General features: G+C 47.9%; 1 protein-coding gene across 1 annotated transcript; it reads left to right on the top strand.

Moving 5' to 3' along the window:
* Positions 1-369: 369 nt before the first annotated feature.
* On the top strand, positions 370-26,062 carry ADRB3 (adrenoceptor beta 3). Its single transcript, XM_082200473.1, has 3 exons — positions 370-3,411; positions 15,370-15,436; positions 21,639-26,062. Exons 1-2 carry the CDS (start codon positions 1,781-1,783, stop codon positions 15,407-15,409), a joined length of 1,671 nt encoding a protein of 556 aa, XP_082056599.1. The 5' UTR covers positions 370-1,780; the 3' UTR covers positions 15,410-15,436; positions 21,639-26,062.

Below are 26,062 nucleotides of genomic sequence, written 5' to 3'. Positions count from 1 at the left end.
GTGTCAGGTCAGGAGCATTCCAGACCCTGAGATTTCATGGAGTGGGCCCTGGAAACGGAAGTTACTGTATTTTTCGCTCCACAAGACACACTTTTTTCCTCCTAAAAAGTAAGGGGAAATGTGTGTGCATCTTATGGAGCAAATGCAGGCTGCGCAGCTATTGTTGAAGCCAGAAGAGCAAGAGCAAGAGCTGCTCAATGCCTCTTGTTCTGCTGGCTTCAGCGATAGCTGTGCACCTTGCTCTGGCTTTTCAGGGAGGTGGGAGAAAGGACAGAGGGCAGCCCGCCTGTCCCTTCTCCCACCTCCCAGAAAAGCCAGCAAGAGCCGCTCTATCTTTAAAGAGCGAGTGTTTCTGCGGCTCTTGCTGGCTTTTCTTGTTTTCCTCCTCCAAAAAATAGGTGCTTCTTATGGTCAGGAGTGTCTTATAGAGCGAAAAATATGGTAATTGGAAGAGGGGAGCCGAGGTGGGCAGGCACAGCCACCCAGAGTATCTATGCAAGAGTTTTTCAACCTTGGGCCCCCAGATGTTGTTGGACTACAACTCCCATCATTGCCTGAAGCCAGCTCCCCAGCCTGGGGGATCCTTGCATCTTCCATGCAGAGGACCCGATCAAGCCAGCACAGAGGTTGTTGAGACAGGAGTGTGTACATGCTGAGAATGTGGGCATGGGAGAGCACATCTTTGTTGAAGACTCTGCTCTGCCATGTGATGCCCAAAATCTTCCAGGCATGTGGATGCTGTGCACGGCTCACTTCCATAAAGCAGCATGCTCAACACGCAGCCTGGTAGACCTTCATTTTGGTAATGGATGCACACAGATTACAACTCTGGGAGGTGGGTTTGACTGGGAGAGAGACAGTCCCAAAATCGCAAACTGAGCGAGGATTTGAATTGCAGCATCCCCGACAGTAGCCTGGCATTGCTGCCTCTCCGTTACCTCACTCTACCACTGGGCTGAGGTGAATGCGCACAGTTCTCTTTTCTGTTTCCATTCGCGAGGCATCCGTGAAATGCCGCAGTTCCACGCTCGGCCTCTGGGGACACACTTGGTTCGCTCCGCTACCCATCAGCGCCCACCAGCCTCGCCATCACTCCGACCGTTGGTGGTACCCGGAGGTCCGTCCGTTTCTCTCCCACGGGGAGTCCCCACCCCTCTGCTTTTTGCTTTGTTTGCGCTAAAATGCGATGTGGTGCTGGGAAGGGCCGGAGGTGACAAAAGCGGAGAGTGAAAAGTGGCTCTGCCCCAAAGGGGAGATCCCGAGGGAGCGAACGAGAAACTGGGGGATCAATCCGTTTGCTTTAAAGTAGGAGGATGTGTAGGACTATGACTGGCCGACACACAACCACCCGCCCCAGCGCCATCCTTCCAGCGGTCTGCAACCCGGGAGTCTTAGAAGGAACAGCCAAGATGGGAAATCTGCGGCCCTCCATTAGCGCCAGCCAGCACGTCCAGTGGTCAGGGATGATGGGAGCGTGTAGTCCAACAACTCAGAGAAAGCCAAAAATTTGCTTCTGCTCCCATTCCTGAATTCTAGAGGGTTTGTAAAGCACTATCGATGCCGAGAAGAGCCCTAGAGTAATGCGAGGGAAATGCAACTTCTTCGCACGTGGGGCAACGCGTTGCAGCTATTTCAGTGCAACTTAAATTTGAAAAGTACTGGAGTGCGGGTCGATCTCTGCAGTGGGAGAGGCGGCTTTGTAAAAGAAACACCACCCTGTTAGACGTCAGCGCCGCTCGCTCGCCTTCCCGCAGCAGGCTCGGGGTGGGGTAGGGCGGAGATGCAGGAGAGCTGTGCCCGGGGCGTGTCCCGTCTCTCCCTCCAGGCTCCCTGCGCCTTTAAGGACTCCTCCTCTCCGCAATCCCCACCGAAGGGGAGGGAGCCGTCCCTGCCGAGGCGCCTTCCGTCTCCCCAGGAGCATGGGCTGGGCTGCCGAGCCAGAAGCAGCGGGCCACCAGTGTCCGACGCGCGCGGAGCCCGCTCTCCCTGCGCGACAGCGGCGGAGCGCGGGCCCGTCGAACTAAAGCCGTCGAGGGGCTGCCTCCAGCTAGGCGCGCCGAGCTTGGCTCCCGTCGCCGTCTTAGCCGCGATGGCTCCTCCTTGGCCGCCCAACGGGACGTGGCTGGGGGCAGCGGGCGCGGCGCCGTCGGGCAACGGCAGCAACTGCTCCGGGGCGGCGGGCAGCCTGGGCCGGCAGGGGGCGTTGGGCGCCGCTCTCAGCCTGGCCGTGCTGGTGACGGTGGCGGGCAACCTGCTGGTGGTGGTGGCCATCGCCAAGACGCCGCGCCTGCAGACCATGACCAACGTCTTCATCACGTCGCTGGCGTGCGCCGACCTCATCATGGGCTTGCTGGTGGTGCCCCCGGGCGCCACGCTGGTGCTGAGCGGCCGCTGGCCCTTCGGCACCACGGGCTGCGAGCTGTGGACGTCGCTGGACGTGCTGTGCGTGACGGCCAGCATCGAGACCCTGTGCGCCATCGCCGTGGACCGCTACCTGGCCGTGACGGCGCCGCTGCAGTATGAGGCGCTGGTGACCAAGGGCCGCGCGCGCGGCGTGGTGTGCCTGGTGTGGGCCGTGGCCGCCTTCATCTCCTTCCTGCCCATCATGAACCACTGGTGGCGCGACGGCGCGGACGAGGAGGCGCTGCGCTGCTACGAGGACCCGCAGTGCTGCGACTTCGTCACCAACATGCCCTACGCCATCCTGTCCTCCATCATCTCCTTCTACGTGCCGCTGCTGGTCATGCTCTTCGTCTACGCGAGGGTCTTCGCCGTGGCCACCCGTCAGCTCCACGCCATCGAGAAGGACAAGGGCAGGTTCCTCCAAGAGGCCGCCAAGGGCTCCCGTCGCCGGAGACCCTCCCGGCTCCTGCTGGCCATCAAGGAGCACAAGGCCCTCAAGACCTTGGGCCTCATCATGGGCATCTTCACCCTCTGCTGGCTGCCCTTCTTCGTGGCCAACATCCTCAAGGTCTTCGCCAGGACGCTCATCCCCGACCAGCTCTTCCGCTTCTTCAACTGGCTGGGCTACGCCAACTCGGCCTTCAACCCCATCATCTACTGCCGCAGCCCCGACTTCAGGTGCGCCTTCAAGAAGCTCCTGTGCTGCCCCAGGAGCGCCGACCGCCGCCTCCACGCGGTCTCCAAGGACCTGCGCCGCTGCCCCTGCGCCTTCAGCCCCCGGGCCCCGTCCGAGAAGGAGGGCCAGCCCATCGCCAAGGGAGCCAGAGAGGACGACGAGGAGGAGGACGAGGACGTGGGCTCCAGCAGCGCCAGCAGCCGCTCCAGCAGCCGGACTGGCGAAACGAAGCTCTTGTACCTCGCCAGCAATGGGCACGGCTGCGCGCAGCGCCCCCTGCGGGAAGCCCAGCTTCAAGGCACGCAGGTCACTTTGTGCCCGCAGCTGGAAGAGTAGGTGTCAGGAATGTGTCCGTGGGATGCCGAGGGAGGGGTGTCTTGAAGGTGTAGAGTAAGGTTCCTCCACCTAGTGTCCGCCGGACGTTTGTTGCACTACAACTCCCATCAGCCTAGCCCATTGGCCATACTGGCAGGGGCTGATGGGAGTTGTAGTCCATAACATTTGGTCTATAGCAGTGATTGCTATAGACCAGTGGTGGCGAAACTGTGCTCTCCAGCTGTTTTGGGACTACAACTCCCATCAGCCCTAGCTAACAGCGCCAGTGGTCAGGGATGATGGGAACTGTAGTCCCAAAACAGCTGGAGGGCAAAGTTTGGCCACCACTGGTCCATAGCAATTGGGGGAGGGGTAAATATTGTGCTCCTCTTGTTTTCCAGAGGGTGGTGTGGGAGGGGACTGAAAAGGGAAGGAATCGCATGTTTACTTGGAAGTAAGTCCTGGTATGTTCAATGAGGCTTGCTCCTTAATTAGCACATTTTGGATTGCACCCATCATACTGGGACTGGTGCCCAGAAGGCTGCATCATGGACTGATTACCCAAAGCTTAGACTCTTAAGACTTACAGCAGGTGTAAAGAACCTTTGGACCTCCAGATGTTGTTGGACTACAACTCCCATCGGCCCCAGCAAGCAGGACCAATGGCCAGGGGGGATGGGAGTTGCAGTGAAATCTGGTGGGCCAAAGGTTCCTCACCCTTGCCTCGGAGTTTATGCTTTCTTTGAAGAAGGTATCAAATTTAATCTAGCATTTCTTCCGGTTAAAGAAGTCAGGTGTCAGGTGATGGGGTAACTCTGCCAGAAAGCAGTCAGAGTAGACAGCCTGGAGCTATGGGGACAAGTGATCTGAGTGGGTAAAAGGAAGCTTCCTGTAGTATTTCTCTACTGCAGCATTTCAAAGAGCTGCACACTTGAAGGAAGGGCTGTGATTGTATGGTAAAACATGCTTTGCATGCAGAAGGTTTTCGGTTTAATCCCACAAAAGCCACTGTCAGTCCATGTAGACCATACTGATCTAAATGGACTCATGACATGATTTGGGATAAGGCAGCTTCCTCAGATCCTCTGCTGTGCTTTCTTTCATTGTCAGTTCCCCCGATTTTTCTTTTTGGTCCTGCAGTTTTCAAACATGATGGTGTGTGTAGGGCTCCTTCATTTGTTTCTCTTTCCACAGAGATAGTTGAATGGTAGGAAGTTGCCCCACATTCAGAAATTGCAGGATTTTCCTCCTGACCTTATGTTCAGAAAGATCAGGACCCAAATGCTCCCAGCCCATGAAGGTTGGGGGTCCCAAATTCGTCTAGCCAACAATGGGGATGCTGCCAGCCTGTCTGCATTTGCTATATGTGTGGTGTAGGAGAATGGATTACACAGGAGCAGGTGGGATTGGGGGCATCTGATCCTGCTTCCCATGTCGACTTAGCCTCCAACCTTGATATAAGTGAATACCTGGAAGCGTTATGAGTGTGATTGCCATGGTAGGTGCTGAGCACAGTGCAAATAGCCCCTGGATTCAGGGAGTTATAAGTGCAGCCAAGACTGTGAAAGGAAGCTAGTGCAAGAGTAGGAATGAGGGATGGGGAGGAACCATATCAGGTGTCACAGCTGAAGGCACAAGCTGTGTGCTCATTATCATTGCTCTGGCTCCAGTGTGCTCTCACCACTGGTGTTTGAAGCTGTGTACACATGACATTGGCCAAAATCCACATCTATCCTGGACTTCCTTGAGAAATACTGGTGTTTGATGTGTTTTCCCTCAAACTAGGTCACTGTGCAGTTAAGATGAGGTGTGACAATTTGAGATAGCTGGTTGACACGTGCAGATGACAGCCTCCTGAATAGGAATTGTTGGGAGGGGTTTGCAACCAACAGGTAGTATGCACTGGGTGAAGACATCCCCCTCCCTCTCTGATGGTTGCCACATTTGCAACATGCAAATGCGACCTAAAATGCAGCCCCAGGTGGGTGGCTGGGTGGGGGTGGCAATCATGTTTCGTTTTAAGTCTCTACTGTGTAGATAGCCGCAGTGAGTTTATGTAGTTGGGGGTCTCCTTGTTTTGATCTTGGCTTAACTTACTGAAACTTTCTAGTACATGGGTAGGCAAACTAAGGCACGGGGGCTGGATCCGGCCCAATCGCCTTCTAAATCCAGCCTGTGGGTGGTCCGGGAATCAGCGTGTTTTTACATGAGTAGAATGTGTCCTTTTATTTAAAATGCATCTCTGGGTTATTTGCGGGGCATAGGAATTTGTTCATTCCCCCCCAAAAAATATAGTCTGGCCCCCCACAAGGTTTGAGGAACAGTGGACCGGCCCCCTGCTGAAAAGGTTTGCTGACCCCTGTTCTAGTACTTTCCATTCTTTGGCTGTGGTTCTGCAAGTTCCTGTATATTAGAAAAATGAAAACGTTCAGTGCATGTAAAATTCAGCCTCCAAAAGAAAATCTGGCTGGAGGTAAGGGATTATGACACAACCTTAGGAACAAAAACATACTCTATATGTTGCACAGAATGTATGTATAGGAGCACCTACTATTTTTGTTAAATAAAGTACAGAAAGTTGGAGGGGGAGAATCTGGAGCAGAGACAGAGGCGGATTTAGGGGAGCAAGACTGGTTCACCCACACTAGGCGCCAGGCAGAGAGGTTGCTGCAGGGGACGCTGCAACAATGAGTTAGAATGGAAGGCAAGGGGGTGTGTGTGCCAAATTTTGGTGCTGCACAGGATGCCACTGAAATTTGAAAGCCCAAAGTCTGTCACTGGCAGAGATGTGGTATGTGTCTATGCATGACTGTGTGCCCTCGATCCTTCTCCCACTCCTCTTTTTCTACTCCAAGTTGCACCGCCTATAGAATTCCCAACGCATGTCAATAGCCTTTCAAATGTAATATCATTTCACTTTGGGTATAACCAGCCATCCGTTTACCCTACAACTTTCCCCCAGGAAAATCTGTGATTTAGCACTGATTCAGAACAAATGGCAATCAGGTTCTTCACAGATTGCCATTTGTTCTGATTTAGCACTAAAGAGTGGTGGTTTTTTTAAGGATATTATCATCATCATCATTTAGATATATATACCACCCTATATCAAAATACCCTAGGGCGGTGTACAATATTAAGAATGTATTTTACAGAGCATAAGAAAAACAATACAGAGCATTATAATAGGCAGTGTACTAATAAAATCACCATAACAGGAAAGCAGCAGGGCAAAGGCAGAACCACTTGGATCCATGCCTAGAAAATGTGGGACAAACAGAAAACTGCTCGGACCCGTACTTTCTAAGCACGAGTCAAGCGGAAGTGTGGATGAGCCCCTCAACAAGAGGTTGAGCATGTCAGCTGAATTAAGCAAATGATGAATGCAGGCGTGCGTCCCATTTCACTGCTGCGCATAAGCTCATCTCCCAGCTCACAGAGCCAACTTTACCAGTTTCTGGAAATCACAGGTGAGGAGAGTTTTGCTGTGCTCAGGTCTTGCTTGCTTGCAGGCTTCCCACCATCATCTTGTTGGCCACTGTGAGGACAGGATCCTGAACTAGATGGGCCTTTGCTGACGGTCCAGTAGGTCTCTTATTGTGTTGTGCTTGGCTTTGGATACTATACAGCAGGAGCCATGTAAGTCTTCCTCAACATGATGCGGTTGGCTGGTGTAGACTGAGTTGCTATGCAACTTATCTTGCAGCTGCTGTCATTTTCGAAGGCAAAAGTTCACACATCTGTGTTTTAAATACAGATGAGGTAGTTCCTCACCCCCTGCTGTGTTTGGGGAAACAAAGCCTCGTCTATGACAGCTTCCAGTCTTTGCTGTCACTCAGTTCCTCTTCTTTCACTGCCAGGGACAAATTAAGAGGATGAATGGGCAAAATCCAGCATCCATCTGAGCTTCCAGTGAGAACAAATCTCTTTGCATCTTGGTTGCTCACTCCAGGCAACTTCTACTTGGCACACTCAAGTGGCAAATGGTATACTGTAGATGCCTTTGGCCCCTTGTCACCCAAGACACTAAAACAGACGTGGGGAGACAGTAGCCTCTAGATCAGCCACCCCCAAACTTGGCCCTCCAGATGTTTTGGGACAACTCCCATCATCCCTGACCACTGGTCCTGTTAGCTAGGGATGATGGGAGTTGTAGTCCCAAAACATCTGGAGGGCCGAGTTTGGGGATGCTGTTGGACTCCAGCTCCCATCAGTCCTAGCCAATGTAACCAATGGCCAGGGATGATGGGTACTGAAGTCCAACAATACCTGGGGGGGGGCACAGTCTCCTCATTCCTGTGCTGAAGAGTGCCTCTGTCTCTTATTTGTGGCCTCTTTCAGTCTCGCTAATGTGCAATGAGGACACATTGTGTGGAAGACCAAACAGCCATAAGGTAAAGGGACCACTGACCATTAGGTCCAGTCGTGGCCAACTCTGGGGTTGCGGTGCTCATCTCGTTTTACTGGCCGAGGGAGCTGGCGTACAGCTTCCGGGTCATGTGGCCAGCATGACTAAGCTGCTTCTGGCAAACCAGAGCAGCGCATGGAAATGCCGTTTACCTTCCCGCCAGAGTGGTACCTATTTATCTATTTGCACTTTGATGTGCTTTTGAACTGCTAGGTTGGCAGGAGCTGGGACTGAGCAACGGGAGCTCACCCCGTCGTGGGGATTCAAACTGCCGACCTTCTGATTGGCAAGTCCTAGGCTCTGCGGTTTAACCCACAGTGCCACCCGCGTCCCTCAAATAGCCATAGATCCCCCCAAATACTGGGAGATGTAGTTTGTTAAGGGTGCTGAGAGTTGCTAGGAGACAATTCCTCCTGCAGAGCTTCTGTTCCCAGAGTTCCCAAGGAATAGGGAATGACTTTGAAACCACTCTGAGACCTGGACTAATTTATTAGGGCTTGTCTTCTGTTTCTAGGAAACTTCCCTGCCCCCAGATGTTGCTGGATACACCCCGACCATTAGACATTCACCCTTCACCCAGCAGATGCATCCCATCATGTGTTTCAGGGTGAACACTGACATGTGTAAAAGGGCATTCTAACTACAGTATATTTGTGAAGAGTCATGATGTAGCTGTAGCTCCCTGGCAACTCATATTCACAGGTTCATAGAAGGCGGCTTTATCTGTCCGTCCACTCCAAGTGTGACTAACTTTTGGCCCTCCATATGTTGTTTGACTAAAACTCCCCATCAGCTCCAGCAAGCATGGCCAATAGCCAGGGGTGACTAGAGTTGTAGTTTTGCAACATCTGGAGAGCTACAGGTTCACCACACCTGATCTAACCCAATCTAGGACTAGCCAACGTGGTGCTCACCAGTTGTCACTGAGCTACAGCATCCATCATCCCTGACCATGCTGGCTGGGGCTGATGGGAGTTGCAGTCCAAGAGCATCTGCATGGATACCAGTTACTAGTCCAATATTCTCTAGTCTGACTGGCAGTAAGCTTTCTGGGGATTCAGACACAGAAAAGCCTTTCCCATTGCCTGCGACTGATCTACATATAACTAGGGATACTTTCCAGAGATTAGGAACATTGGGAGCTGCCTTATACAGTGGTACCCCAGGTTAAGTACTTAATTCAGTCTGGAGGTCTGTTCTTAACCTGAAACTGTTCTTAACTTGTAGCACCACTTTAGCTAATGGGGCCTCCTGCTGCCGCCGCGCTGCCGGAGCACGATTTCTGTTCTTATCCTGAAGCAAAGTTCTTAACCTGAAGCACTATTTCTGGGTTAGCAGAGTCTGTAACCTGAAGCGTCTGTAACCTGAGGTACCACTGTATTGAGTCAGTCAGTTTGCCCATCCAGCTCAGTATTTTCTAAATATCTACACAGTCTGGCAGTGCCTCTCTTTCAGGTTTTGGACAGGGCTCTTTTCCAGACCTACCTGGAGATGTTGGGGGTTGAACCTGGGAGCTTCTACATGCAGAGCACATGCCCTAGTACTGACCTATAATCCTTTCCCAATGATTAAGAAATGGGAGAAGCTGCCTTATGCTGAGTCAGATCATTGATCCATCATCTAGTTCAGGATTGTCCACCCTGGCTGGAAGCGGCTCTCCAGATTTCCACACGGGTCTTTTACAGCCCTATCAGTAGGTGTCAGGTATTGAACTTGGGACCTTCTACATGCAAAGCAGCTACTCTACCACTGAGCTATGCCTCTTCATCAGTTTAGCCATATAAGTTAACCAGACTTGGGACTTCCCTATCAAGATTCTAAGACATTTAACTGGTAGGATTATTTAGATGGCATAGTACTATCTCAGGACTGTAAAGACACAAACAGGGTGGATTGGTTTTTTGGTTCTTAAAGTTGGTGCTGGATTCTTAAAGTGAAGGCTGCTGTAAGTCTGAGCTCTTAATCTGATGTCCCATGACTTTTTGCACATGCTCTTCCATTGAGCCATGGCCCTTCCTACATCTCAGAGTGTGACTCAGCCTCAATATATCTCAGCGGGCAAAGCGTCCTTTGGTCCAAACTATACATTTCACACAATGTGAGCAGGAGAAGCCAGCTCATGTTGGGGTGGGGTGAACTGGTGGGAGGAGGACCCTGAGGAACATAGGAAGATGCCTTATACTGAGTGAGAACCTTGGTCCATTGAGCCCACCATTGTCTACCCTAGCAGACAGCAGCATCTCTAGGGATCTCTCCCATCCCTACCTGAGAGATGCTGGGGATTGAACCAGAGTCCTTCCAGATGCAAAGCAGATGCTCTACCACTGAACTACAACCCTTCCCCATCTCCACCCTCCACCCCAGGGCTTCAAATGTGTGTTTGCCCTGGTCAGTCCTCTCAAAAGGCACATACACATAGCATGACAATGTGCATTTAGTGCTGGATGCGAGTGCTTTTTGGGGGTGCTGTACACATGACATCGTCCCCAAGTCATCCCTGGCCCACACTACTTGCCAATATAAAGTGCATTCTTCTGGGCTGGGTATAATTCATTTTGTTCCAGTAATGTACTTCTTGAGCACTTGCTTCCTGGCTGAGTACTATACAGAGAGAACTTTCTTGGGTTTCTAATACTTACCGGTCCCCTTCAAAATAGGACGCAGGACAGTAACTCTGTATACCAATATAGTATACCAACACACCAAATTCCAGCTCCTCTCTTTTGAAAGGTTGGGGGAAATGATTTTTTTTTAAAAAAAAAGGACTGTGGAAACACTAACTGAGAGGTGGAAATTAGTGAAAATGTGCTCATCTGTGTGTACAGATGACACAGAAGTAGCTGCTGCTTTAGATTAGTTACAGGTAGGTAGCCATGTTGGTCTGCTGTAGTCGAAACAAAAGAAGTGTGCATGCACACGAAAGTTCATACCAATAACAAACTTAGTTGGTCTCTAAGGTGCTACTGGAAGGAATTTTTATTATTATTATTTTGTTTCACTTTAGATTAGGTTATTGTGCAAAGGTGGGTTTACTTGCTAGCCACTATATGCAAGGGCAGCCTGTGAAAAAATGTCCTTTGTGTGTTTCAAAGGCTACACATGTGCACAGCCTAAGTGGTTTCTTCAGCGAAAGGAGGATCTTGGCATACATTGCTGAACTGAGAACTTATTTATTGCTATTTGATTTGATTTTTATCCTGGCATTTTTAAAAAAGTGAACAGCTGTATTTTTATCACAAGCTTTCCTGCTTCTACCCCCCCCCCCGCTTACCTTCCCCCTCCCTATCTGTGCACATTTACAGATTGGGCATAAATTACAGAATAGCTTCGCTTACATCCAGTGTCCATATAAAATGTCAAAAATAGGCCTATAGGACATCTCAGCATACTAAAGTCTGCAAATAAGATATTAAGAATAGCATTACTAATAAAGAAAGAAACAAAAGCACATTCCGTTCTTAACACTGCACTGAGCTTGCTTCTTAGACTCTTTTAGAATATCTTGAAATGTATCTTCTTCCTGGAGTCTGAAATGTCAGCCCCATTTGTAAGCAGAAAGTTCCAAAAGGTCTCAAAACCAGGGTTCAACAGTGGGGACAGTCAGCGTCTTTCAGTTTTATAGGAGGATAGGCTTGGCCACCAATATGTGTCTGGATTGTGTCCTCGTCTCTTCAACGGACAGCTCCGGTTTGAGGCAAACATGCCCCCACAAAAGGGTGCATGTCCTTAATTTCCAATGATTCCTCTCATACCATGTTGCATGCTGCTTTGAAAGCTGGAAAAACAAGATGTAAATAATGGGGTTTTTTCCCCCAGTGCTAGCCCTACTCAGAGTAGACCCATTGCAGTTAATGGACAAATCTAAGATAGGCTCATTAATTTCAGTGGGTCTGTTCTGAGTAGAACTTAGTTGGCTACATTGCACTGTCACAAGCGCTTGCATTTATTCCTTTATTTCATTTTGCATCCTTCCTTTCTTCAGTGCAACCGAAGAAGTTCCCAGAAGGTCTTCTGTCTAGATCAGGGGATGGAGAACCTCACGCCCTGAGACCAGATATGGCCCTCCAAGCCTCTCTTATCTGGCCCTCATTGCTCCCCCTACACCACACGACCATCCTTGGCCAAAATCCTCAGAGGCCCTGCTTTGCACCCGAAGTGTTTTTGCCTGACTGGAGCATGTCTTTGATCTCCAATAATGACTCTGGATGGAGACTAGAGACGGTCGTGTAGGAACTAACCTATCATTACAAAGGTACAATGGTACACCTGTCGCTCCATCCACTTTTGCCTCTGGCCTTGCCCACTGTCAGTGTGGCCCCCAGAAGGCTAGGTGGCCCTTGGGCTGGAAGATCTCCCCACCTCAAACCATTTAGCTTTAGCTGTTAGCCTATATAGAGTGAGTTGGAAGAGATCACGAGGGTCATATGGTCCAGCTCCCTCCAAAAGGAGGAATCTTTTGCCCAACGTGGGGCTTGAACCCACAATCTTGAGATTAAGTCTCATCCTTTTTTAAATAATATTTTATTAAGTTTTATAAATAGAAAAGTTTAGAAAAATACAAAAACGAAAAAAATACAAAATTACAAAATACAAAAATACAGACATTAAACACAAAGAAAGAAAAAGAAAAAACACATATAAAAGAAAACGAAAAATTCCCTCTTTCTTAATTTCTCATCTTTAGTTAACTTATTTTCCTGACTTCCTCACGTCTCCCATTTTTGTATCCCTTTTAAAAATTGGTTCAGCAAATTCATGTCCTATTAGTTTATCTATTATTAATCCCATCTTACATTTTACCTTGTTGCTAGAACCCCTTCAATTCATTTCAATGTCATCAGCATTCAAAAATTTTACAACATTTCTGCAAATAAGTTTTAAATTTCCGAGATTAAGTCTCATGCTCTACTGCCTGAGCTATCCCCACCCCACCCCAACACACACACTTCAAGTGAGTCAGACCACTGACCTCTGGAGTTTAATACTGTCCTTTCTGAATGGCAGAGCTGACATACTCTGTCTGGAAATGTCAAGGTTTAAACCCTAGGCATGCAAAGTATGTACTCTGCCTCTGAACTAGGGGTCTCCACAGCAACATCTTCAACCCATTACACTATTTCCCAGTACTTACAGTTACATTCTTTCCCTCACCTCCTCATGCCTCCGTACAGATGGCCATATGCATTTCGTTCTTGTGGTTGGGTATTTTTGCATCAATCTCATGCTGTCTTCTTGCCCGTACTTCTAAGTTTGATCTTATTTTCTGGGAAAAACAGGGTTGAGGGGGTTGATTTGCAGGTGAGATCATGAAGCATGCCAAACGTAGCTTTTTCTAAAAGGAGTCAGACACTGAAAGAGGGTACCTACATGAATGGATGCATGCATCCCGGTGCAGTGGTACCCAAACTGAAAAAGTGGGCTGGGCTAGAGCCACTGATAACAAATCTAATGTAATAAGAGTCTTCTGGATCATGTTAATGGGGATAGCTCAGTCAGAAGAGCGTGAGACTCTTAATTTCAGGGTTGTGGGTTCAAGCCCCACATTGGGCAAAATATTCCTGAACTGCAGGGGGTTGGACTAGATGACACTCGGGGTCCCTTCCAACTCTGCAGCTCTATGATTCTATATACTTCTTGAATGCAATCAACCCTAAGTGGTCCAGTGCCGAGGGCCTTCTGGCAGTTCCCTCACTGCGAGAGCCAAGTTACAGGGAACCAGGCAGAGGGCCTTCTCGGTAGTGGCACCTGTCCTGTGGAACGCCCTCCCACCAGATGTCAAAGAGAACAACAACTACCAGACTTTTAGAAGACATCTGAAGGCAGCCCTGTTTAGGGAAACTTTTAATGTTTGATGCATTATTGTATTTTAATATTTTGTTGGAAGCTGCCCAGAGTGGCTGAGGAAGCCCAACCAGATGGGCGGGGTATAAATAATAAATTATTATTATTATTATTATTATTATTATTATTATTATTATTATTATTATTAGAACTGAGTGCAACAGTATTCTCCCCACCTATGTGATCTCCAGAAGCTGGTATTCAGAGGCATAAAAGGTAAAGGTAAAGGGACCCCTGACCATTAGGTCCAGTCGTGGCCAACTCCAGGGTTGCGGCGCTCATCTCGCTTTATTGGCCGAGGGAGCCAGTGTACAGCTTCCAGGTCATGTGGCCAGCATGACAAAGCCACTTCTGGCAAACCAGGGCAGCACATGGAAACGCTGTTTACCTTCCCGCCGGAGCGGTGCCTATTTATCTACTTGCACTTTGATGTGCTTTCGAACTGCTAGGTTGGCAGGAGCAGGGACCGAGCAGCAGGGACCGAGCAACGGGAGCTCCCCTCATCACGGGGATTCGAACCGCCAACCTTCTGATCGGCAAGTCCTAGGCTCTGTGGTGTAATCCACAGCGCCATCCACGTCCCAACTGTGGATGTGGAACATAGCTGTCCTGGCTAGTAGCCATTGTTAGCTTAATCTTCCATGAATTTGTCTAAGCCTCCATGTTCCTGGAAGTCAAATCTGTAGTTTAACTATGAGCTTCGTGAAGAGGTACTTTCTTTTGTGTATCCTGAATCTTTCAGCATTCAGCTCCACTGGATGTTCCCAAGTTCTAATCTGCTCATCTTCTGCATGACATCTCTTCAGACATGCCTCTTCCTCACATGAATACCAGTAACACATTGAATAAAACTTGCCAGTTTTTGGACACACCCCTCAGAGGGGCCCATTACAGCTTATCTTAATTAATTTCTGAAGACTTTTTATGGGTAGCAATGTGGAGCAGTGGTTAGAACGCTGGACCAGGACTTGGGAGGACAGGATTCCAGTCCCTACTCAGCTCATAGCTGTCAAGCGTCCCTTATTTGGCGGGACAGTCCCTTATTCCAGCGCCATGTCCCTCTGCTGTCCCTTATTGATGATGTCTCTTAAATAAGCTACTGAAGGTAATGGGGCCCTTGATATGTCCAGCTGTGCTTTGTCAACAACAAATTGTTGCTGTTTTTTTGTGTTGAATATATGCTATATGGTAATTTATGGACCTAATAGATATCTAAAGCCATTTGCACGCAACAAAATAGGTATTTTATAAAAGTAATTGTTGATCCCTTATTTTGGTTGCTGATCCCTTATTTTCGAGGCTGCTGGTCCCTTATTTTCAAATCTGTAAGTTGACAGCTATGACTCAGCTATGAAGCTCACTAGGTGACCCTGGGATAGTCAAGACTGAGACAGCCAAACCTACCTCACAGGGTTGTTGTGATGATAAAATGGGGAGGGCCACCTTCACCTGTATGGGGGAAAGGTGGGATACTGTGTATATGTAACAATAAAAGAAATACAATACGAAATGTGCCAATGACAGACTAACCAGAGGAGGAGAGAGAGAACACTTTGAGGATTTGCTCCATGGGCAAATCTGCTCTGATCAGATGCAACTTGTGCTTTAAAACACCTGCATCCAACAAGACCCAGTTCTCAAGGCTGTAAAAGACTGGCTAAGAAAAAAACCTAACTGGTAAATTGAATTGTTTTTATTCTTGTTGCCTTTTTCTTTTCAAAAAAAGATTTCCCACCAAAGAAGTGACAGATTGTCCTAGAATGTGAGAGAAGGAAGAAGCCAAAGAAAATACAGTGAGTATCCCTTTGAAACTCTGAGCCAAATATGCAGGTTGTTTGATAGATTCTGCCTTTGAATGCAGACTCAGTTGCCCTTACTTTGGATGGATTATTACAATCTGCTATATGCGGTACTGCCTTAGAAGATTGATCAGGATGACATGTTCTGTTTGCTGATGCTCCAAGGATGCAGTGGTGGCAGAAGAATTACAGTGGCACCTTGGGTTAAGTACTTAATTCGTTCCGGAGATCCGTTCTTAACCTGAAATTGTTCTTAACCTGAAGCACCACTTTAGCTAATGGGGCCTCCCGCTGCCGCCACACTGCTGGAGCATGATTTCTGTTCTCATCCTGAAGCAACGTTCTTCACCTGAAGCACTATTTCTGGGTTAGCGGAGTCTGTAACCTGAAGTGTATGTAACCTGAAGCATATGTAATCTGAGGTACCACTGTACTGTTGGGCCAATAGTGGGTATAACCTGTATTTCAGAAGTGAGAAACCTCCTGCTCAGGAACCCAGTTTGTCCTGTTAAGCCAATTTCCCCAAACCACAGCCACCTGACATTATATGCAACATAAGGGATGCGGCAGGTGGAGACACAACTGGGTCCTTTGTCTGGAAAACTCTTTGCACAGAGTTGAAGTCCCTGTGCATCAACTGAGGGTTGGGCAGTTCAATCCTGCTTGCTTATGGTGCTCAATCTAGTTCTCCAGAGGGAACTCACTGGTGCACTTGAACTCTGCTCACTACTTTCCCTCACCCCTGCAGCAGTGGCGTAGCGTGGGTTGTCAGCACCCGGGGCAAGGCAAGTAATTTGCACCCCCTAACCCATGGATTTGCGCCCCTAACCCTAACCCCCAGATGTTGCGCCCAGTGCGGCCGGCCCCCACTGCACCCCCCACGCTACGCCACTGCCCTGCAGGCCAACTTTGACAGGAGGACAGAACCACCCACCTGTCAATCACCTGACATCAGTAGATTGCCATGTGTCAAAGTTGGCCCATGGAGTGTATTGAGGGTGATAAAGATCTAGCCTAGTAGGCCAAAAAGGTTCCCCACCTGCTATATTTGGTCATGCAATATAAACTGGGATCCTCTCCTTGGGGCTGCTTTACAGTTGAATTCTTCTTAGAATTTTGCTGTCTATGTCAAGCTGGATTTTTGGTTTCGTGTTCTAAGTGGATATATTAAGCAGTGTTATATTGTACAGTCGTACCTTGGTTTTTGAACAGCTTAGTTCTCAAATGTTTTGGCTCCTGAATGTCACAAATCCGGAAGTGAGTGTTGCAGTTTGCAAACTATTTTTGGAAGCGAAACATCTTATGGGGCTTCCGCTGCTTCTGATTGGCTGCAGGAGCTTCCTGCAGCCAATGAGAAGCTGTGTTTTGGTTTTCAAACATTTTGGAAGTCGAATGGACTTCCTGAATGGATTCCGTTCAACTTCCAAGATATGACTGTATTTGGTTTTGCATTTTGGCTGATACAGTGAGCAGCTTTGTGGAACATGGGCTCCGAAAGCAGATTATAAATCTTCTAAAGGAATAAAAATTAGCATCACCACTAGGAAATTTAGGGGCAAACTGCCTCACAGGGAGGTTCCATCTAGCCTTCATGGATAGACCTCTCCTCATGCATTAATTTGCTTATGCCCATTCTGCTCCCTTCATTAAGAGCGTAATAGGCCAGTGCAGATTTTCAAAGATTCACACAACTGGAATCATGTGATAGGAAAAAGGGGGTGCACCAGTTGTTCCTTCTTCCTACATTGTGTCACTGCTGCCCAGCTTCACTCATTGGGGAGCAAAGACTGGAAACCAGGAATCCACTAAGTCCATTTTGCATAGTACTGTCTACATCAGGGCTGGGGGCTGAATGCAGCCCTCTGGACTCTGTCTGGACCTCCCCAGGTAGCATCCTTCACAGGATCTGCTTTGCACCACCCATGAGTGCTTTTGCCTCATTGTGATGTGCCCTTGAGCCCAGAGCTTTTTTTAAAAAAAAACAGACAAAAATGCAACACTTTTAACATTTGGGTGGGTGGTGGGTGGCAAGGTGCTGGTACTGTGTACCTTGGAGTACCCCCAGAAAAGAAGCCCTGCTTGAGCCCTAGATGGAGGATAGAGAAGTGTGTTTCTGTGTTTGTATGTGTGTAGAACCTAGGCTACTGTTCAAAGGTAGTATCTGCATTCATGACCCCGCTCACTTTTGCCTCTGGCTCCACCGACCACTGACATGCAGTGCTGAGATCACTGCCCAGAAGGAACTGTGGTCCTTGAGCTGAAAAAAAGAATAGAAGCATAGAATGGCAGAACTGTCATCTAGATTCTAGTCCACCCCCCTGCAATGCAATAACCTCTTGCCCAATGTGGGGCTTGAAGCCACAAATTAAGAGTCTCATGCTCTACCAACTGGAAGAGATCCTCATGCCTGCTTGGAGTAGCAGCAGCCCTCTGGGCGTTTTTTCCACCTATAGCTACCTGGAGAAGATGGAGATGGAAGCTGGGACCTCCTGCATATAAGAGCTAATACTCTCCCTCTCAGCTCCAGCCCTTCAGCTGAGGAAGCAGGATTCCAAATCCCTCTCTAGGTGATCTGATACCGAGTACAGTTAACACTCTGAGTTGGAGGGCAGCTGCACAAAATGGGGAGCCTCCTGTGCTTGTGGGGGCTCCCTGTGCTTTTCAGAACCCTAATCCCCCCCCCAGGGTTCTGAATCATGCCCCTAATTTTTTGAACAGGCTCAATGGCTTCTTGGCAAGCTCTTTTAGTCATGCTGTACGATGCAGATATTGCACAGGAATGGAGAAAGCTGTCTTAGTTAGACTATTAGCTCGGTATTGGCAGCACATCTCCAGTGTTGAGTAAGGGGTCTCCCACAGTCCTACTGGAGGTTGAACCTGGGTTCTTCTGCATGCAAAGCAAATGTTCTGGCCCCAGGCTATGTCCTTTTCCAATCCTTGGTTTAACCATGCAAATTAATCAGGCCAGGGGGCTTTTCTACCAAGAATTCAAGAAAATCAACCAGTTGTATTCTTTAGGCAGCAGGAGAAACAACCACAGCACAACCACAGAACCTTCAAGAGAGACAAACAGGCTGGACAGCTTTTGTTTTTTAAAGTTGGAGCTGGGTGGATGTTTGGGCTGCTGCTGTAAGCCTGAGTTCTTAATCTAAAGCTTTGGTGACTGCATGTGGATGTTGGACTGGACAAGAAGGCAGTCCAGAGGCAGGGATCGTAAGTGCAGGGAAAACATCAGAAGCGTTTTCTGTCGCCAAGCTTACCCAGAGAATTTTATCTTTCCTGCTTACACTCGTAATCTTCTTAGCGCTCCCAGGATCTAAATGCCACATTTGGAATTTGGAAGGCATATCTGATTTTGTTCTATGCCTGAGGCTTTTAATTTAAGATGCTTTGGTGCTTTGTTTGTAGTGAGTGACTAATAAGTATTATTATTAGTTGTTATTACTATTTCAATTGATATCCTGCTGTTCCTCCCAAAGGAACCCAGGGTGACAAAAACATTAACACCAACAACAGCAATCTAAATGATGCCTTATGAGGAACGGCTAAGGGAGCTGGGCATGTTTAGCCTGGAGAAGAGGAGGTTAAGGGGTGATATGATAGCCATGTTCAAATATATAAAAGGATGTCACATAGAGGAGGGAGAAAGGTTGTTTTCTGCTGCTCCAGAGAAGCGGACACGGAGCAATGGATCCAAACTACAAGAAAGAAGATTCCACCTAAACATTAGGAAGAACTTCCTGACAGTAAGAGCTGTTTGACAGTGGAATTTGCTGCCAAGGAGTGTGGTGGAGTCTCCTACTTTGGAGGTCTTTAAGCAGAGGCTTAACAACCATATGTCAGGAGTGCTCTGATGGTGTTTCCTGCTTGGCAGGGGGTTGGACTCGATGGCCCTTGTGGTCTCTTCCAACTCTATGATTCTATGATTCTAAAAATAGTGATCTCCGGGTTGACAGGAAGAGTGTTTCTTAGCTGTCAAATGCCTGGAAGGTTTTCAAATTCCTCCTGAAAGAAGGAGACAGATGAACCTCACCTGGGAGGGTTTTCCACAAGCAGGGAACTGCCACTGATAAGGCCCTGTCAAAGGTCCTTGGGGACCAAGAAACCCCTGCTGGTGGTGGTGGTGCCACCACCACTACCACCATTTCACCAGCTGGTTGTGGAGTTGGTTGATATTGGGGAGGCCACTGTTTTAGGTACTCTGCTCCCGAGTCATTTGTATGCCCATACTAACACCTTGAATTGAGCCCAGTACATTAAAAGTAACAGGGCTTCCCTCAAAGCATCCTGGTAACTGTAGTTTGTTAGGGGTGCTGGGAATGGTAGCTCTGTGGGGGGGGGTGAACTACAGTTCCCAAGATTCTTTGGGGAAAGTAATGTGCTTTAAATGTATTTAAAGTATTACTGACTTTCAGGATTTTGGCTGAAAGACACTGTTCCTGGCAACCCTGAGATCACCGTTTGTTTGTTTTTCAAAAAATGTTTTATCATTGATGTGTTTTCTGCTCTGGGCTCAAAAGCAAGGGTGGGATATAAATTAAAATAATAATATGAATAATCCTGTGTTGTGGTTAGAGTTTCGGACCCAGACCTGGGAGAGCAAGGTTTGAGTCCCCATTCTTCCATGAAGATTACTGGGTGATCTCAGGCCAGTCACTGCCTCTCAGCCTCACCTACCTCTCAGAGTTGTTGTGGGGATTAAAGGGGGGGGGGAGAACCACAGATGCCCCCTTGAGCTCCTTGGAGAAAATGATGGAGTATTAATGCAAGGAATAAAATAATAACTAAATGATAATGTTGTGAATGTGCCCCGTTCCCTTGTTGGGCTGGGGATTCTGAAGGGCATGTTCAGCTGAAAAATGCATGGGAGGGAAACCCTTGCAGACCTTCCCCCTGAGTGGAAGGAGGATAGGAATCAGGGTAGAGCAGTTGTGGGTAGGAATTTTGTGGTTGTGGACAGTGGCTCCCATTCTCGTTGTGTGACTGCCTGCATCCACAGAACACATTTATTTAGAAGCCTCTTCGTCAAAGAGCTCTCTAAGCGATGTCCAGCTAAAACTGTAGATCAAAGGCAGCTAAAATCCACAGAATCATTTAAAAGGCAAATCTTCATAGCATATTTTCCCTTAAAGTGCAGATAAAAATAAGCCAGACCTTTTAAACCAACTTTGACACTTGGGTGAGACAAGTCACCTGTCAGTTGCTTGGCAGCCTTATGATCCAGCAACTTCTCTACCTTCCCCACACCTGATACCATATATAACATCCTGATGTTGGCCTGGGGGAAGTGGGTTTGGTTTCAGGGAAAAACGGCGTTGTGAGTCAAATCCTCATCGAGTTATTTATATACTGCTGTTTGCCCAAGGCCCCCAAAGAGGTCAATAGATGAATACCCCCCAAAATACAATAAAAGTGCATCAACCAGAAACACAAAAATACAAAACATAAATCTGGTAAACCAATGAATAAAGATATAGAACAGGAAAAACCCAGGCGCAGCATGAATCACACCTCATGCCTTTGTGAGTCGCATTCCTGCTCTCACCGCAAATGCCAACTGCCCATCACAAACTGTGTCCTCAACAATAGGGTTCTCCCTGGAAACAGCTGCAGCTGTGGCAAAGTTCTTACGGTTGCTGCCTGGGAGCAGTCTTGCCTGGCTCAGCTTCCCCAGTCCCTGGTCTAAAAGGAAGTAGTGAGGGTGTCTGCCTAACATCAGTGAGCAGAGAATTCCAAAGCGCAAGACTGGCTCCTTACCCCAATGGCACTCATGTGTGCTGAGAAGCACACAATCTCTTGTCTTCTTGGTTTACTCGTTTTCATAGCTCTGCAGGTACAGAGGCAAAGGGGCCAGCATTTTGATGGAGTAAAATGTGTGTCACCTTAGAATTGCTTTTGCTTTCGTTGGCTTAATGCCTTAGCTTGGGACGGAAATGGTTTACGGTTTATTTCCCCCAGAGAAATCCACCAGGAGCTCTGAAGAACCAGTTATGCAATCAATTCACACACACTTGCTTATTGATTCCAGCTCTCTGTGTTTGTTTGCCTTAATGAAACCTAAGCCTGGCTTGATTTGTCAATGACAGGCTAAATTGCTGTGTTGGATTAGGGTCTGTTGTTGTCTTTGATGGGAATTGACGTGCATCAGCGAACTGTTATTTCCCTTTTCAAACTCCTTTTTCTTCTTTCTTTTCAGGACAGCAACACAAGCTTGGCTGGGAGGGGTCTGGATCTCCCTGATCACCAAATAATTAAAATTGACTCTACATCAGTGTTCAGAAAAGGAGGAGGAGGAAAAACTCCCTTTTTAAAATAACCAGTTTGTTCCTTTTGTGTTCAGTTTGGGGAATGGCTATCATGGGTTCCCCAGAGACAGTGAAGTTGCCATCATCTGATAGGGATACTCCAGAGGGGGGTATTTTGGTTGAGAAAGGACAGGAGCAGTTACTCTGGATCCCAAGAATCATCAGCTATAATTTAACTTGCTCGTTAAATTACAAATCCTAGAAGCAGTTCTGTCCCTTTAATACTGTTTCTCCACCCAAGATGCTCACTGCTGGTTTAACATGGAACTTACACTGAGGGAAATACAAGTCCTTCATCCATAGTCCGGCTATAAGCTGCTTCTATGGGTGCCTACTTGACACGTTATAGATGTCTGTCTTTTTGATGCTGACTCAGGTATTTTGAAATGCACACGTCATAATTCCCCTTTCCTCCAGCAGCCAGTCATTGTGAAGAAGGAACAACAACACTTTAAGCAAGTCATGATGGCTGGATGAAGCCATTCCTTGATGCAGTTTCATTACTTACAACAGAGGCAGCGAAGGTGTCTCCCTCCTGACGTTGATGTAGTCCAACTTTCAGCAGCCATAGCAAGCATGGCCAATGGTTAGGGATGTTAGGAGTATTTGAAGAGCTCTAGGTTTTCTGCTGCTAATCAACCAATAGGCAAACGTAGCAAAGGTGGGGGTAGGGATATGGATTTTGTCATGATTGGTTTTGATAGTGATGGTCAAGGATCAAACAAGGGTGAATATGGAATCATGCTTCAAGACAGCCATCTCCAACCCAATGCTTTCTATATATTTTGGACAACAAGTCCCATCAATCCCAGTCAATGGACAGAAATGATGGGATCTGTAAAATAAAATATATGGAGGGCACCAGGTTAGGGAAGACTGTTTTAGGCACTGTTGTTCTGCAGTGATGGCAGAGAATTAACAGGGGTGGGCTGTCTTATTGCCACATTTCAGGGTTTCCAGCATTTCAGCTGGTCGTTTGATTTGCAGGTGCTAATTTGCAGGTGCTAATGTTTATAGCAGTATGCCGTCAAAAGCTTCCCCTGCTGATTTTTAGGGGCTGAAACCTGTAAAGCAGGTGTAGGGAACCAGTGGTGAACTACAACTCCCATCAGTCTTAACCATTGCCTATGCTTGCTGGGGCTGATGGGAGTTGCAGTTCAGCAACATTGAGGCTGTTTCCCACCTGCCTGACTAGGCAGCAACCCTGCTATAGCTCAATGGTAGAACACATGCTTTACACACAGAGTGTCCTAAGGTTCTCCCGTTCAGCCATCAGGTGGCAGCTGACAGCTGACCTCTGCCAGAGACCCTGGAGAGGCACTGCCAGTCAGAGTAGACAGCACTGGGCTAGATGGCTCAATAGCCTTTGCTGATAGAAGGCAGCTTATTAGGTTCATAATAATTTCCAGAAACATTGCATCTGTTGGATTTCTCTCTCATGCAGTTTCAAAATCCCAGGGTGGGACTGAGGAATGACAGTCTAGCTGCTGTGAATTTTTTTGCCCTATACTGCTGATTGATCCATCTATTTGTTTGGTCCAACTTTGACTGCAAACTTTCACCATATAGCTGCAACTTCCAAGGGGCCAGATGCAATTCATCCAAGCCTTTTCCAATCTAACAGATTTGCCTTCAAGAATCTATCCCATAAGGACATATTCTCTCTCTCTTTCTCTGTTGAGTGGCCAGTTTCAGAGGAGAACAAGGATCCTCTTAGCAGAGCTTTGGCAGAGGCCCTTTTAGCTTTTTAGAAGAGCAGGAAATATTGGCACACATAGCTTGCCAGTCAGGAGCGTGTGAAGCTGCTTCTGTTGACATGTCCTGATCTACACAACTGATGTCTCAAAGCAGTTGGCGGCATTTTAGAATGAGCCACAGAAGCTGCAGCAGCTGCCAGTCAGTATAAATAGGGGCCAGCCCACCCAACAGGGCCAGCCCACCCAAGAGGCAGACTGATGTGATAACCATGGGTGGTGGAATGCCATGGGGCAGTGCCTGCATGGGCAATCCCACCCATCCCTGGAGAAGGAAGGAGAAGTGGTGGCATCGTCCGGCAGGATTTTGCCAGGAGCTACTGCAGCTGGGACGTGGGTAGCGCTGTGGGTTAAACCACTGAGCCTAGGACTTGCTGATCAGAAGGTCGGCGGTTTGAATCCCCGCGACTGGGTGAGCTCCCGTTGCTCCGTCCCTGCTCCTGCCAACCTAGCAGTTCGAAAGCACGTCAAAGTGCAAGTAGATAAATAGGTACCGCTTCGGCGGGAAGGTAAATGGCATTTCCATGCACTGCTCTGGTTTGCCAGAAGCGGCTTAGTCATGCTGGCCACATGACCCGGAAGCTGTATGCCGGCTCCCTTGGCCAATAAAGCGAGATGAGCGCCGCAACCCCAGAGTCGGCCACGACTGGACCTAATGGTCAGGGTCCCTTTACCATGACCTTACTGCAGCTGTGCAACCCCAGTATGCGAGATGACAGGGGCAAGGGGCCTTCCCTCTTTGCCTCAGGCAGTGAAACAAGATAGGCAGCCCTGGGGACAAAGATGGACCAGTTGCTAGGAAATGCAAGAAGGGAGAGGGGTCTTGTGCTTTGGGCCTGTTTCTAGGTTTCCCACAGGCATTGGGCTGGCCACTGTGAGAACAGGATGCTGGCCATTGGCCTCATCCAGCAACCTCTTCTTATGTTACCTCTGAAACAATCTATACAGTCTGATGCTTTGCATTAGTTCAGAAGTCATCCATTCAAATTAGAACTGCAGACTCAAAATGCTTTTCTTCCCTAATGTACTTATATGCAAATTCCATAACTCATCTGAAAATGTAAAATGCCTGTGAAATAGGATTAGTCCAGTGCCAGTTTGTTTGAGATTGTAATTATTTTATCATTGGCATTTATTTCATGTGAGTTTTGACAAATCTGGAACGTAGTGTTAATTCAGTTGAAAGGTGCAGAGATTGCAGCGAATGTCTTCCTTGGAAATTCATTTCCAGTTCTATTTATTAAAATGAATAAAAAGCCCACAGCCTAATCGAAAGTTGGAATGGGTCCTGTTTGAAATGTATGCCAATTTGCATTTCAAATACTTGCAATTTAAATATCTGTCCAAGTCCATGAATATTTATATTTGATCCATGAAGATAATCACCTTTTTTTTACTGTCAGTCCTTCCTGGGCCAGAGAACAGCTCTGTAAAATCCCCAAAAGCAACCACAGAGGGAATGCCTCTTGTATTGAATTATCTACCTCAGAAGCCAAAGCTTTGGAGTTCTGCCAAAGTATTAGCTTCACATGCACTCTTCCTCCCTTCTTTTGGTTTTCATATTTTATAATATATTTGGGGAAAATTCACTAGAGCACTCTGTTAAGCTTAGTGGAAGAAAGGGCTAACTATGACGCTGTTTCTCTAGGTGGTGTCAAGGGTCAGCATGGTCAGGCCCACTGACAAATCTCCTGATCTGCTTCTCCTCTTCACCATTGCTTGTTCACCTGCCTCTTCTTCTGGCGCAAACAATGCTGGGCAATAAGGGATGGAAATAAGGGTGGGGAACTTGCGGCTCTTCAGATGCTGCTGGACTCCAGCTCCCATCCTCCCTGACCATTGTCCATGCTGGATGGGGCCTGATGGGTCCTTGGAGTCCAGTAGGGTCAGGTTCTTTCCATTCTTGCTGTGGAGTACACAGACACCCCATGGAAAGTCCTATCTTGGGGGGTACCTTTGCATGCAGGTCCTCAGTGCTTACTACATACAGTCACAATAGAAAAAAAGGGACTCCCTGCACTTGTCATGCTTAGGTAGCAAGGAGGATTTGGGCAACTCCAGCTTAATTCTCACTCCTGCAGTTCTGTGCCACTAGAATCAGGGCTTGCTGAAATTCCCTGGTCCTCACCAACTAATAAGAACCGAAGGAGCAATGGCGGCTGGTGTCTGTTGGGGTGGAAGCCAGGGAGATCAACATTAGGTGGCGCCATAGCCAATGACAGCCAACTCATTCTACTTTGGTCCCCAGCCTCCTCCCTGCTGACGTCTACAAGGGGAGCACTGGGGCAGAAATGGCCAGCCAGTGACACCCACCAAATTGGTTGTATGTAAGAACACAGGTGGGTGGGAAGTGGATGAGGGCAGTCTCAGACGGATGGTGAGATGTCCTTGGCTGTTCCAGTCTTATACCAATGGCATTTTGGATGGTGAATATAAATGTGTTTTAGTTACTGTACTTCTGTTTCACCTACCCTCCCCTTACCAGCGAAATACCCATCAAAGAACTCTTTAACCATCAATGTATGTAAATTTTGTAAAAAAAATAAAAACTTGAAAACATT

The sequence above is a fragment of the Podarcis vaucheri genome (genome assembly GCF_965113315.1).
Source record: "Podarcis vaucheri genome assembly, chromosome: 15".
Lineage (NCBI taxonomy): Eukaryota > Metazoa > Chordata > Lepidosauria > Squamata > Lacertidae > Podarcis > Podarcis vaucheri.
Note: the sequence above shows the minus strand (reverse complement) of the source record. Positions and strands in the feature narration are given on the sequence as shown.

Coding starts and splice junctions, on each gene's coding strand:
- ADRB3 (XM_082200473.1), top strand. CDS start 1,781: ATGCAGGAGAGCTGTGCCCGGGGCGTGTCCCGTCTCTCCCTCCAGGCT. Junction 3,412..15,369: donor TTGTGCCCGCAGCTGGAAGA/GTAGGTGTCAGG, acceptor TTTCAAAAAAAG/ATTTCCCACCAAAGAAGTGA.